Source organism: Hyla sarda, chromosome 11, assembly GCF_029499605.1.
Source record: "Hyla sarda isolate aHylSar1 chromosome 11, aHylSar1.hap1, whole genome shotgun sequence".
In the NCBI taxonomy this organism is placed as follows: Eukaryota; Metazoa; Chordata; class Amphibia; order Anura; family Hylidae; genus Hyla; species Hyla sarda.
This window is the reverse complement of record NC_079199.1, coordinates 99,864,712-99,878,917: the sequence shown is the minus strand read 5'-3', so window position 1 is coordinate 99,878,917 and position 14,206 is coordinate 99,864,712. Positions and strand designations below refer to the sequence as shown.

The 14,206-nt window shown below is 48.3% G+C and overlaps 1 protein-coding gene across 2 annotated transcripts in view; it reads right to left on the bottom strand.

Moving 5' to 3' along the window:
• Nucleotides 1-1,465: 1,465 nt before the first annotated feature.
• BCAN (brevican) overlaps nt 1,466-14,206 on the bottom strand; it is a 68,722-nt gene continuing 55,981 nt past the window's right edge. For both annotated transcript variants that reach the window (XM_056545181.1, XM_056545182.1), the window contains exons 10-14: nt 11,942-12,100; nt 10,371-10,453; nt 8,416-8,560; nt 4,725-4,907; nt 1,466-2,998 (exon numbers count right to left, since the gene is read on the bottom strand). In XM_056545181.1, coding sequence (XP_056401156.1) covers nt 2,988-2,998; nt 4,725-4,907; nt 8,416-8,560; nt 10,371-10,453; nt 11,942-12,100 — 581 coding nt within the window. In that variant the 3' untranslated portion in view covers nt 1,466-2,987. The remainder of the gene's footprint in view (nt 2,999-4,724; nt 4,908-8,415; nt 8,561-10,370; nt 10,454-11,941; nt 12,101-14,206) is intronic.

Genomic DNA, 14,206 nt, shown 5'->3' with positions numbered 1-14,206 from the left:
TTCATCAAGTATTCCATACCTCCCAAATTTTGCTGAGAGCAAGAGGGTCAAGCCATACCCCCCCCAACAGCACGCTCAGCCATGCCCCTAACCACACCCTCTACTACACCCCCTAACCATGCCCTCAGCCACGCCCCTAACCACACCTGCACCTGCAAAATGGTGACTCACAGGTGACGTCTTCTCTAATCGGAGTTTGTCACTTTCCTTTTTGTTCTCCCTCCATCCATTTCAGACCGCCATGATGATTTCTTCCAGCTGTGACTCCTCTCTGGAGAACATGGCGGGAAAAAAACATTTTAGGCTCCGCATATTTTTCAAGAACTATATTGCCCCCCCCCCCCCCTTAGTAGTGTGTGTAGATAAGTGGTTGGGGAAGAGCCACTCGGTCCCTCCCATTGCATAGTTCCATCGGTCGCTCCAGTAGGTAAATAGGTGCCCCGAGTAGGTAGGGCCCCCACAAAGAGAGTTGCCCCTGTAGGTAAATTTCGCAGACAGCTGTCCCCTTTATGAAAACCCTCATATAAGCTATGTAGGTAGTAGGTAGACCCTCTATTAGCTTGGAAGGTAGTCTCCATAAAACCTTGTAGGTAGTAGATAGCCCCCATATTAGCTAGGCAGGAATGTAGTAGATAGCCCCCACATTAGGTAGGCTGCAGAGATCCCTCACATTAGGTCAGCAGCAGATGTCCCCCTCATTAGGTAGGCAGCAGATTTCCCCCATTGTAGGCAGCAGATTCACTCCATTGTAGGCAGCAGGTTCACCCCATAGTAGGCAGCAGATTCCCCCATAGTAGGTGGCAGTCACCCATAGTAGGCAACAGTTTCCTCATAGTATGCAGCAGTTCTTCTATAGTAGGCAGCAGTTGCCCCATAGTAGAGAACAATTTTCCCAAAGTAGGCAACAGTTCCCCCATAGAAGCCCGCAGTGGTTTCACCATTGTAGGCTGCAGATTTCCCCCACTTTAGGTAGGCAGCAGATTCCCTACATAATAGGCAGCAGCAGTTTCCCACATAGTAGGCAGCAGCAATTTCCCCCATAGTAGGCAGCAGCAATTTACCTCATAGTAGGCAGCAGCAATTTCCCACATAGTAGACAGCAGCATTTTCCCCCATAGTAGGCAAAAGCAATTTCCCCTATAGTAGGCAGCAGCAGTTCCCTCATAGTAGGCATCAGACTCCCCCCATAGTAGGCAGCAGACTCCCCATAGTAGGCAGTAGTCCCCCCACAGTAGACAGTTTTCCCCATAGCAGGCAGCAGCAGCCCCCCTCCACAGTAAGCAGCAGCCCCCCATAATAGGCAGAAGTCCCCCACATAGTAGGCAGCAGTCCCCGCATAGTAGGCAGCAGCAGTTCCCCCATAGTAGGCAGCAGTTTCTCCCATATATACAAGATATACAATATAACTACAATAATACTGCCTCGTCCTTTGGTTTCTCTTTGTAGGTAAAAACAAACAAACAACTTAAAAGACATTTTTTATTTTATTTCAACAAAATCTCAGACATTTTGAATCATTAGTAAATGCTTCCACTTTATACTATTCAGTTTCCCCTCTCCTGTTTGGAACATTCGGAACCAGCTGAACACTTTATATATCTAAACATTGGGCAGATTTATCAAAACCTCTGTAGAGGAGTGGTGCAGTTGCCCATAGAGACAAATTACATTTCTTCTTTCATTTTTAAAAAGGCCTGTGAAAAATGAAAGAAGTGATCGAATTGGTTTCTATGGACAACTGCACCACTCCTCCTCTGCACAGGTTTTAATAAATCTCCCCTATTGTGTTTTTATTGGCAATCTGCATAAAATGTTTTGCCCTGCCCTTCCAGATCACAATTTGCTCTCATTTATCGGTGGCGATGGTATCTGCGATGGTGCGAGGCATGGGTCAGGGCAGTGGGGACAGTATCTGTGATGGCGCGGGGCATGGATCAGGTCAGTGGGATGGTATCTGTGATGGCACGGGCCATGGATCAGGTCAGTGGGACGGTATCTGTGATGGCGCAGGGGCATGGATCAGATCAGTGGGATGGTATCTGTGATGGCGCGGGGCATGAATCAGGTCAGTGGGGACAGTATCTGTGATGGCGCGGGGCATGGATCAGGTCAGTGGGACGGTATCTGTGATGGCACCGGGCATGGATCAGGTCAGTGGGACGGTATCTGTGATGGCACCGGGCATGGATCAGGTCAGTGGGGACAGTATCTGTGATGGCGCGGGGCATGGATCAGGTCAGTGGGACGGTATCTGTGATGGCACCGGGCATGGATCAGGTCAGTGGGACGGTATCTGTGATGGCACCGGGCATGGATCAGGTCAGTGGGGACAGTATCTGTGAAGGCGCGGGGCATGGATCAGGTCAGTGGGATGGCATTTGTGATGGCGCAGGGGCATGGATCAGGTCAGTGGGGACAGTATCTGTCATGCCCAGGGCACGGATCAGATCAGTGGGACAGTATCTGTGATGGCGCGGGACATGGATCTGGTTCACAGCCGTGACCTGAACTCAAATGATCTCATAAACCATCATGGTCACAGATACAAGTTGAAAAGTGGTGGACTTTTTAAGTAAATCTCCATTGTTGTCTAGAATTCAGGACAATTTTACAGCTTAGCCACCATAATTTGTCCTCCCTTTCTCCCAATCTAATGCTACATTCTGAATTCTGAAGAGGTCAGATGAGAATGACACATTGGGGGGTGTCATTTTAAGGACTATCCTTCTTATCAATAATCTGAATAAGAACCTGTATCTAGTCTGGTCATTGTGGAGAAGTGGGTAATAAAGGGGTTAAAGATAGGACTGCTAAAACGGGACGAGGAAGGCCACAGTGTAATAGTATATAGCACCTCCCTGTGACTCTGCTTTAGTGGTGTGTTGGCCGAACGTGGCCCCGTCTTGGAGTCTTTCGGCCCATGACATTTGGCCACCAGGGTGAGACTTCATATTCGTGAGGCAGACGGGTCTTGAGATGTGGTCACATCACTGGTGTGCTGTATGGAAAGAGGACACAAAGCAAATGGACATGTTAAAGAAGAACAAGGAGGAGAACAAAGGAGGGGTCCATCGAAAAAAAAAATGGGGTCTTCAGTTCAGTTCCTTTCCTTAGAACTTTCCCTTCTTCTTCAGCTTTTTACATAGTTACATAACTCATAGGGTTCAAAAACAACAAGAGTTCATCAAATTCAACCTACAATCCTACTGTGTTGATCCAGAAGAAGGCAAAACCTTATGAGGCAGATGCCAATTGCCCTATACGAGTAAAAAATAAATCCTACCCGACTCTAAATAAATCCCTAAATCAACGTTCTATCCCCATAAATTAGTGTCCATAACCTGTGATAATATATTTTCCAGATAAACATCCAGGCCCCCCTTGAACTTCCAAGAGTTCCATAATCCCACTGCTCTTACAGTAAAGAATCTCTGTCTGTGATGATGGTGAAACCTTTTCTCTAGACGTAGAGGAAGCCCCTTTGTCTTTGTGGACTGTCCATTCATAGTAGGCAGCAGTTCCCCCATAGTAGGCAGCAGTTCCCCCATAGTAGGCAGCAGTTCCCCCATAGTAGGCAGCAGTTCCCCCATAGTAGGCAGCAGTTCAACCATAGTAGAAAACAATTTCCCAATAGTCGGCAACAGTTCCCCCATGGTAGGCAGCAGTTCAACCATAGTAGACAACCATTTCATCATTGTAGGCAGCAGTTCCCTTATAGTTGTCAACAGATGCCCCCTTGTCATTGTGGACTGTCCATTCATATATTTGTACATTGTGATCAGATCGTCCCTAAGACGTCTTTTCCTGAAACCTAAATAACCCCAAGCTTAATAACCTGTCTTGTTTCTCCAATCCACCCATTCTTTGCTTCTCCGCACCCATCATATAGACCAGTGGCCTCAAACTGTGGCCCTCCAGATGTGGCAAAACTTCAACTCCCAGCGGCTGTTTGGGCATGCTGGGAGTTTAAATTTGCCACATCTGGAGGGCCACATTTTGAGACTACTGGTAAGAGACGAGATGAAAGGGAAACCTTGAATTACCTTTTAGGGACAGTGTGGATCCTCTGGAGAAGGCAGACCTGCTGGGAGTTGAAGTTTTGCAACATCTGAAGGGCCACAGTTTGAGACCCCTGATATAGACCAACCAGCAGAAACCTACCCTTCTCCTGTATCCCCAGAGTCCTACTAAGGACCCAATTATATGGCCTGACACTCTCTGTAAACAAACACTGATACCGTAAATCAGCACTCATTTTCTATGCCTATTACAAACCTCAACCAACCCGGGGGGGATGTCACATGTTCACTTGAACATCCGTGCGGCCCCTTGATTCCACCATTCGTTGGCCGTTGGCCGCACATCCCCTATGAGATGGGAAGACGTGTCATACGGCTCTTAGGCACTCCTTAACCCCTAGGGCAAAGGTTCATGTAGCTACCCTGGTCAAGTAAGAGTGGCTTGTTGGCTCACCGGCCCCTTACACCCATCCCACAGGGCAATTGCCCCACTAGCCATCACCGTAGCTTTTGGTCCCTGGCAGTGGAACACTGGCTATGTGGTGCTGGCCAGAGCTGTAAGTCCCGTAAGTAGACCAAGGAGAGCATTGGGTGGTGAACACCGAGAAACGCCCTACGCCCCTTTCACCACATCACCAATTTTTGCTCCAACAGGGCTCGTGTCACAGTCCCATCAACCTTTAGGTGACTGCTCATCCTACTTACCAGACAAGCAGTTTATCTGTGGCTCCTCCCATACGCCGTCCGACTGGCACTTAATGACGGGTAAATTGCGTTGAACAAAACCTTCATCGCAGCGATATCCCACCACAGAGCCGATCGGGTATCGTGTTTTGGGTCGCCCATATATAGAAGCATTGGCCACTTCGGGTGGAGGCCCACAGGACACTAGGACAAACATGGACATGAGCTGCCATAAAACACTCCCACACATTGGCGGTCATATCCAAAACTCTGCATCAAAAATTTAGTTTTGTGCCAAAATTTGGGCCCGAAAGAATCAGATATTCAAAGTTTTTTACATGAGAATTATCCAAGGTTTACACTAATCACAACAGATTTGCAAAAGTGGGCGTGGCTATGTAAATGTCATGTTTTACATTATATTTTCAAAAATAGTGTAGAAATGACAGAAATGGTTGCAGTTTTTTTTTTTTTTGGGGGGGGGGGGGGGTTGGGGATGTGTTATTTAATCAATTCTTGAAAATAAATAATTATTATTGGAAAATTTTATTTAAAAAAATATTTTTTTTTTCATGGTCACTGCACCTGAACTCACATTTAAGCCCTAGAAATGTTTTATATATACAGTTACCACATGTCTGGGCACTAGTAATCATGGAGTCTTCCAGGATGTAATATTTGGCGCCGAAATCGGCAGTTTTGGTGCCAAAATTGCCAATTTTGGAGCCAAACTAAACAATTTTGGCACAAAACAAATTAATAAATCCAATATGGTGGCAAAAAAAAAAACAAAAAACATATGCCGCCAAATTTGCTAATTTTTGGCACGAAAGAAAAATTAAGTGGCACGAAAATGAACTCCCACATATTTTCATATTTTCAAAGTTGCAGAAGAGACCTTAGAAAATGAGGAGAAAAAAAAAAGTGTAATTAAAGGGGTACTACATAAAAGGGGTACTAACACAAACTGTTCCGAACGCTGCAGCCTGCGCCGGGAGCCCGTGATGTCATAGCCCCACCCCCTCATGATGTCACGCCCCGCCCCCTCAATGCAAGTCTCTGGGAGGGGGCGTGACGGCCGTGACTTGCATTGAGGGGGCGTGATGTCATGAGGGGGCAGGGCTATGATGTCATGAGCTTCCGGCGCCGGCTCCAGCGTCCGGAACAGTTTGTTCCAAACGCTGAGCAGCGGAGTACCCATTTAAAGGAGTACTCCCCTGGAAAACATTTATTTTAAAATCAACTGGTGCCAGAAAGTTAAACAGATCTGTAAATGACTTCTATTTAAAAATCTTAATCCTTCCAGTACTTAGCAGCTTCTATTTGCTCCACAGGAAGTTCTTTTTTTTAATTTTATTTCCTTTCTGTCTGACCACAGTGCTCTCTGCTGATGCCTCTGTTCATTTTAGGAACTGTCCAGAGTAGGAGAAAATCCCCATAGCAAACCTATCCTCCTCCAGACAGGTCCTTAAATGGACAGAGGTGTCAGCAGAGAGCACTGTGGGCAGAGAGAAAGGAAAAAAAAAAAAAAAAAAGAACTTCCTGTGGAGCAAATAGAAGCTGATAAGTACTAGAAGCATTAAGATTTTTAAATAGAAGTAATTTACAAATCTGTTTAACTTTCTGGCACCAGTTGATTTAAAAGAAAAAGTTTTCCAGGGGAGTACCCCTTTAATATGACTGGAACAGAAATGACAGTATATTTTGAATGGTCGTGATGATTTTCCTAGGTCAGATGGAGACGACCTTGTAATGACTCTTACCCAGGCGCATTATACAGGTGTAGGGAAGGTGGTAGTTGCACGGGGCATCGCTCCAGAGACGTCACGCCCACTCCCTCAATGCAAGTCTATGGGAGGGGGTGTGACAGCTGTCACGTAGGGTGACCACATTTCCTAACTGCCATTCAGGGACACTTACTTTCACAAGTGCATTTCGTCAAACTTATACGTGAGACTGGCATTGGGCATTATACGTGGAGGCACAGGACAGCCCCCCCCCCCCCCTGACATATGTCCCTGACTTATAATGCCCCCTGTCCTTTGCCCCTCACATATAATGCCCCCCTGAGGGAGCAGGACAGGGGGCATTATATGTGAGGGGCACAGGACATGGGGTATTATATATGAGGGGCACAGGACATGGGGCATTATATGTGAGGGGCACAGGACATGGGGTATTATATATGAGGGGCACAGGACATGGGGCATTATATGAGAGGGGCACAGGACATGGGGCATTATATGTGAGGGGCACAGGACATGGGGCATTATATGAGAGGGGCATTATATGTGAGGGGCACATGTCAGGGGGGGCATTATATGTGGGGGCACATGACAGGGGGCATTATATGTGAGGGGCACATGTCAGGGGGGCATTATATGTGAGGGGCACAGGACATGGGGTATTATATATGAGGGGCACAGGGCATGGGGCATTATATGAGAGGGGCACAGGACATGGGGCATTATATGAGAGGGGCATTATATGTGAGGGGCACATGTCAGGGGGGCATTATATGTGGGGGCACATGACAGGGGGCATTATATGTGGGGGGCACATGACGGGGGCATTATATGTGGGGAGCACAGGACAGGGTATTATAAGTGATGGGCACAAGACTTTGGGTAATATAAGTAAGTGGCAAATGTCGGGGGGGGGGCATTATTTGTGCATTATATGGGCACATGACCGGGGGACCCCTGTCATGTGCCCCCACATATAATGCCCCCTGACATGTGCCCCTCACATATAATGCCCCCCTGTCATGTGCCCCCACATATAATGCCCCCCTGACATGTGACCCTGACTTATAATGCCCCCTGTTCTGTGCCCCTCACATATAATGCCCCATGGCCTGTGCCCCTCACATATAATGCCCCCCTGACATGTGCCCCTCACATATAATGCCCCCTGAGGGGGCAGGACAGGGGGCATTATATGTGAGGGGCACAGGACATGGGGTATTATAGATGAGGGGCACATGACATGGGGTATTATATATGAGGGGCACATGACAGTGGGGGGTCCTGTCATGTGCCCCTCACATACAATGCCCCCTGACATGTGCCCCTCACTTATAATTTGCTCCCCCCTCCCCTTTCTCACGCCCGTCACCTTTCTCACACGCTGCGGCTGCTCCATTCCTGCAGTCAGTGAGAGCCGCGGGGACGTGATCTCCGGGCGCCGGCGCGATGATGTGATGTCATCGCTCCGGCCTGCCGTGATTGGCTCTCACTGACTGCAGGAATGGAGCAGCCGCGGCTTGTGATAGAAAGGTGACGGACGTGAGAAAGGGGTGTTGGAGCGGGACAGCCGACAGCTCCTGCTCCACCATGCTATAGTACACTAAGTACAGGAGGAGGGGCAACAATCTCGGGGGGGGGGGGGGGCAATTGTCCCGTTGCCCTCCCCCTGGAGCCGCCGACCGCTGCTGTGCTGTGACTCACAGCACAGCAGCGGTCGGCGGATGGCGGCTCACGGGCTCAGATCATTCCGGAACACTGCATTGTCCCGGAATGAGGGTGACCGGGACCCGGGACAGACTCTCCAATTGCAGGACTGTCCCGGGCGGTCCGGGACTTGTGGTCACCCTACTGTCACGCCCCCTCCCATAGACATGCATTGAGGGGGCGTGATGTCATGAGGGGGCGGGGCTATGAAGTGACGAGGTCCCGGCGTCAGATGGAGACGACCTTGTAATGACTCTTACCCAGGCCCATTTTACAGGTGTAGGGAAGGTGGTAGTTGCACGGGACATCGCTCCAGAGACCACCGTCATGGAAACCCATTACCACACAGTCTTCACCGGAGAGGAAGTAGCTGTCGGGTTGTCCTTGCTTCCATTTCTCAAAAAGCTGCAGGGAAAAACGTAAAAATGTGGATGTCATGATCCTGCCCCGGCCATATCACTGTGTGAACAAGGTTCAGCCTCTGTAGTGCTAGATCTTGTTCGGAGCACTTTTTCCTATGTTCTGGACTGGATGGGTTAAAGGGGAACTCCGGTGGGAAAAAAATATGTCTTCAAATCAACGGGCTCCAGAAAGTTAAACAGATTTGTAAATTACTTCTATTAAAAAAAATCTTAATACTTCCAGGACTTATTAGCTGCTGAATGCTACAGAGGAAATTCTTTTCTTTTTGGAACACAGTGCTCTCTGCTGACATCATCACCACAGTGCTCTCTGCTGACATCTCTGTCCATTTTAGGAACTGTCCAGAGCAGCATATGTTTGCTATGGGGATTTTCTACTACTCTGGACAGTTCGGAACAGTATGTGTCACTCACATATGATGTCCCTCTGACATGTGCCCCTGACTTATAATGCCCCCCTGACATGTGCCCCTGACTTATAATGTGCCCTTTTCTGTGCATCGTCTCGCTCCCCTCCCCCCAAGTTTTCGTTATAGTTTTAATAATTACCCTGTACCATACAGCGCCCGAGCAGCTCTCTCTAGCTGTCACCCTTCACATACGCTGCACCATTCTTGCAGAGTGTGAGCAGCGGGAACGTGATCTCCGGGCGCCGGTGCGTGACATCATCGCGCCGGCCTGCAGTGGTTGGCATCCCCGCGGCTCACACGCTGCAAGAATGGAGCAGCATGTGAGAAAGGTGAGGGATTGGTGGAGCTGTCAGCTCCCGCTCCACCATGCTATAGTACGGGAGGGGCAGCAATCTCGGGGTCGGGCAATTGCCCTGTTGCACCTCCCCCCCCCACCACCACCACCACCAGATCTGCCACTGGTCTGACCTCAGTCCTCTCTGCTGACACCTCTGTCCGTGTCAGGAACTGTCCTGAGCTGGAGAGGTTTGGATTTGCTCCTACTCTGGACAGTTCCTGACACGGACAGAGGTGTCAGCAGAGAGCACTATGGTCAGACTGGAAAGAACTGCACACATTTCTCTGTAGCATACAGCAGCTGATAAGTACTGGAAGGATTCAGATTTTTTTTAATAGAAGTAATTTACAAATCTGTTTAACTTTCTGGCCCCAGTTGATTTGAAAACATTTTTTTCCCACTTGTTTCAACTGGAGTTCCCCTTTAAGTTGTCCTCTTGGCAGTGTCATTGGTTTAGCATAGACTTTAGCCACCTATGGCTATGCAACTGGATGGGTAGGAATTCACTGAAATATCAAGTGAGCACAATGTAAGGAAATAATCTCATCTGCACCAGACACTGTAGACCATAGGTCCCCAACCCAGTCCTCAAGGCCACCAACAGTCAAGGATTTAAAGGGGTACTCCGCCCCTAAACATCTGATCGCAGGCACCCCAGACATCCGGTGCATGGAGCGAACTTTGCTCCGTGCCGAATGACTGGCGATGTGGAAGCTTGTGACGTCATGGCCACACCCCGCTCGTGATGTCATGGCCACGCCCCCTCAATGCAAGTCCATGGGAGGTGGTGTAACAGATGTCACGCCCCCTCCCATAGAGTTGCATTGAGGGTGTGTGGCTGTGACGTCACGGGTCGGCGTGGCAGTGACGTCATGAGCCCCTGGCGCTGCACCCGACACTCCTTTGGATAGGGGATAAGATGTCTAGGGGTGGAGTACCCCTTTAAATATTACCCTGTTCTATTCCAATAGAGGGACCAAAAAAAAAGCCAGAATATTGGTGGGCCTTGAGGACTAGGTTGGGGACCACTGCTGTAGACGACTTACCAGAGGATTCCCATCTGACCACTGAAAGTCTCCTTCTATTGTCCGATCATTGAGGCCTGTCCACTGGTAGTCCTTATACTGATCTATAGAAAAATAAAATAAATGTATTTATAGGTGAACGGCCGGCATAAGACGGAGCCTCGTGGATCCTTCAGGGCCTTGGTTCTCTGTCGACCTTCCGAATCCAGAGTCACCTCTACAGAAATCTCATTGGTTCCAGTTCATTTCACATTGCTCAAACTGGAAATCTGTGGTGGTTCCAAGTCAAGAAAGTCCCCAGAAAAGTACTTGAGGATATTCCCGTCGTAAAATGAAGTAGGCCTCAACTAGATCAATCCAGTGTAAAAACATCGGATTGGATATAAAAGGAAATGGAGTTTGTGATTTAAAGACAATGGGGGAGATTTATCAAAACCTGTTGAGAGGAAAAGTTGCCCAGTTGCCCATAGCAACCAATCAGATCGCTTCTTTCATTTTTAACATGGCCCCTGCAAAATGAAAGTAGTGATCTGATTGGTTGCTATGGGCAACTAAGCAACTTTTCCTTTGTACTGTTGTTGATAAATTTCCCCCAATGGCCCTGATGTATTACCCCCCCTCGTGTATTATCCTAGGAGATATGAGAGGAGAAATATGGGGGGAATACCCCACGGGGCTTGTAGGTGTCCGCTCATCTCAAGGTAGGAGATAGAAGGCATATTACCCCAGAGATTATGGGGTACCATCAATTACTAGTCACTGTCAAGCCACCGGGTTGCAGGAACAGACCCCTGAGGTCCTGAGGATTAGTAGAGGAGGCTGAAGAAAAAGGACTCTTAGGATATGGCGCTGTAGACTCTTTGATGCAAGAGGCGAAGTCCAAGTAATGGTTAAAAGGTCCTCAGCAGGACCATTTATTAGCAGAAAAAAACTATAAATGGAATGATTACGCCTTACGCATTGAGGGGGCATGGCTGCAACATCACGACCCTCCGGCGCTGCACCCGACTCTCTAAACAAACGCTGGGTGCAGCAGGGGGATCGCGAGGGTCCCCAGTGGCGGGATCCTCACGATCAGACATCTTATATCCTATCCTTTGTATTGGGGATAAGATGTATGGGGGGGGGGGAGTACCTCTTTAAAGGGTTACTCCGCTCCCAGCATCCAGAACATTGAGTTCCTAACACTGGGTTCGGGCTTCCGTGTTCACGCCCACCCCCTTGTGATGTCCCGCCCCCTCCCATAGACTTGGATTGAGGGGGTGGGACGTGAAGTCACAGGGCAGGGCAAGACATCACAAGGGGGCGGGCATGAACACGGAAGCCCGCACCCAGCGTTCGGAGCTCAATGTTCCAGACCCTGGGGAGCGGAGTAACCCTTTAATATATCATATCACTGAATATGCCAAAGCTGTGGGTTCTAATCTAATGGGTTCTTCAATGTGTATTGTTTACTCGTTTAGACCAGCGCTTTATAACAACTCATCGGAGGGGAAAAGATTTAATCCAAAGTTCTTGATGGAAATGGTTTGACTTTCGAGGTAGGAGGAATATTGGGACCCCGTTTATGCCCCATCGTTTTCTATACTTACTGTTTACAAAGTCTTGCTCCTCTGGGGTCACAATGCTTACGAGATGACCGCCATATTCTCGGCATTGGGTCTCAGCCTCTTCCCAACTTTTCCGATCAAAGAAATGTTTATAGCAGAATCCTTGGAATGTGTCCCAATAGTCGAGACATTTTTCTACATCTAACCAGAGACATTGACATGGAAAATGTGATCAGGAGGATGAAGGATGATAGATGTTAACCAACAGCAGAGAGACATGGTTTTGGATCTTTCCTTACCCAACCCTTCCTCAAGTGGCATCTACAACTGAAGGCCCTTTGGACAACTGCACAATAATGATTAGAATTATAGGGGTACTCTGCCTCTAGACATCTTAACGCCTATCCAAAGGATAGGGGATAAGATGTCTGATCGTGGGGGTCCAGCCGCTGGGGATCCCCCGCGATCTTGGCTGTGGCACCCCAGACATCCGGTGCACAGAGCGAACTTCACTCCATGTCGGATGACTGGTGATGCGGGGCGGAGGCTCGTGACATCACGGTCACGCCCCGCTTATGACATCACGGCCACGCCCCCACAATGCAAGTCTATGGGAGGGGGCGTGGCAGCCGTCACGCCCCCTCCCATAGACTTGCATTGTGGGGGCGTGGGCGTGAAGTCACGAGCCTCCGGCACTGCACCCGATGCTCTAAATTAATGCTGGGTGCAGCAGGGAGATCGCGGGGGTCCCCAGTGGTGGGACCACCACGATCAGACATCTTTTCCCATATCCTTTTTATAGGGGATAAGATGTCTAGGGATGGAGTACCCCTTTAAGTATTAGTCTGAACGCTGAATGTTCACATGGTCCTTTAACTCCACCCAGTGTAAACAAATGATGTGCGGCCAATAACCATGATTTTTCCGTCCTTTAGCAGAATACTGGCCCATTGTAGGGAAAGAGCAGCCAATATTCACCCTGTGTAAAATGGTCTTTAACCATAATTCTCTGCGACTGAACCATAATGGGTTTGACTTCCTAAAGGGCACTGCCATGGAAATATGAGCTATGCTAGAAAAGAATGTGGACTGGGCCGCTTGGGAGCAGGTTTAGCGCTGTGGTATTTGAGGTTGTGAAACTACATAGTGAATGCGCCCGTGTTCGAGAAATCATGGTTACCGTCATGTGGTTCCAAGCCTCCATAATTTACAGATAAGGACAGATTCTTACGGAGATGCAGCTTGTCTCACGACCATATGAAAAAGTATGCAACATAGCATTACTCCAGAAGGAAGAAAACTTTGACATGCTGGAAGCTGGTGAAGCTAATGCGAAACGCGCGTCGGGGGTGCGTGGTCCTTTCAGTTGGTATTACTGTTTTTACGCTTTTTCCCTCCATTGTGGGTACATAGTGTATTTACTGTATTTAATTCATTTTTATTTAGGCACTAGCCCCCTATGGAGTCCTCTCACAGCCATAAAATTAATTCATTCCATTTTATGAATGAATGGTAATGTCATTTTATATGAAATATTTATTCTGCTTTTATCTTGCTTGGTCACTTTTTATATTTTTACTGTGTTTTTTTATGTACATTTTATGCACAGTACACTTTGTGTTTTCACTTGTAGTTTTTTTGCACACGGTAATCCGGAAGTGGTCATCAAACTGTCTCTATAAATGTATGCTTTTCCATGCTAACTGTATGCCTGATGAAGAGCCCTGTCCGGGATCGAAACGCGTTACAACTAAAACCCTATTAACACACTTTGGGGACCAGCGCCTTCGTTTAGAGGAGCTTATTTCCAAAATGTCCATATAATATTTGAGTAGGGCATTGCTAGGAGCAACCAAAGACCAACTGGAGGCTCGGCGCTCCCAAATGGAATGACCGACGGACCTGGTTCCAGAACAGGCATGGGGTGCTCAGAGGCCACTGCCGCCGGCAGTGGCCTCTGAGCGCCCCACACCTGTTCTGAAGCCAGGTCCGTCGGTCATTCCATTTGGAAACGCTGAGTCTCAAGTTTGGCGGTGAATGCTGGCCTACCGATTTGTATCTTTATATACTGGTCAGGTTTACGCTGTAGCTACCTAAATGTGGTACTAGAGAAGCATTTTTTTTCCTTTTGAAGCAGGGCTTTTCTGCATATTAATCGGGCCATCCATAACTTCTGCACCTCAGCCCTAGACCTCATGATGACATCACACTGCAGTCAGGTAGGAGTTAATCAGCTATGCAAAGCAGCGCTAGTTAACTCCTTGGTGGGGTTGGGGGTGTATAAATGTGCCAAAAGAGTGCCAAAAG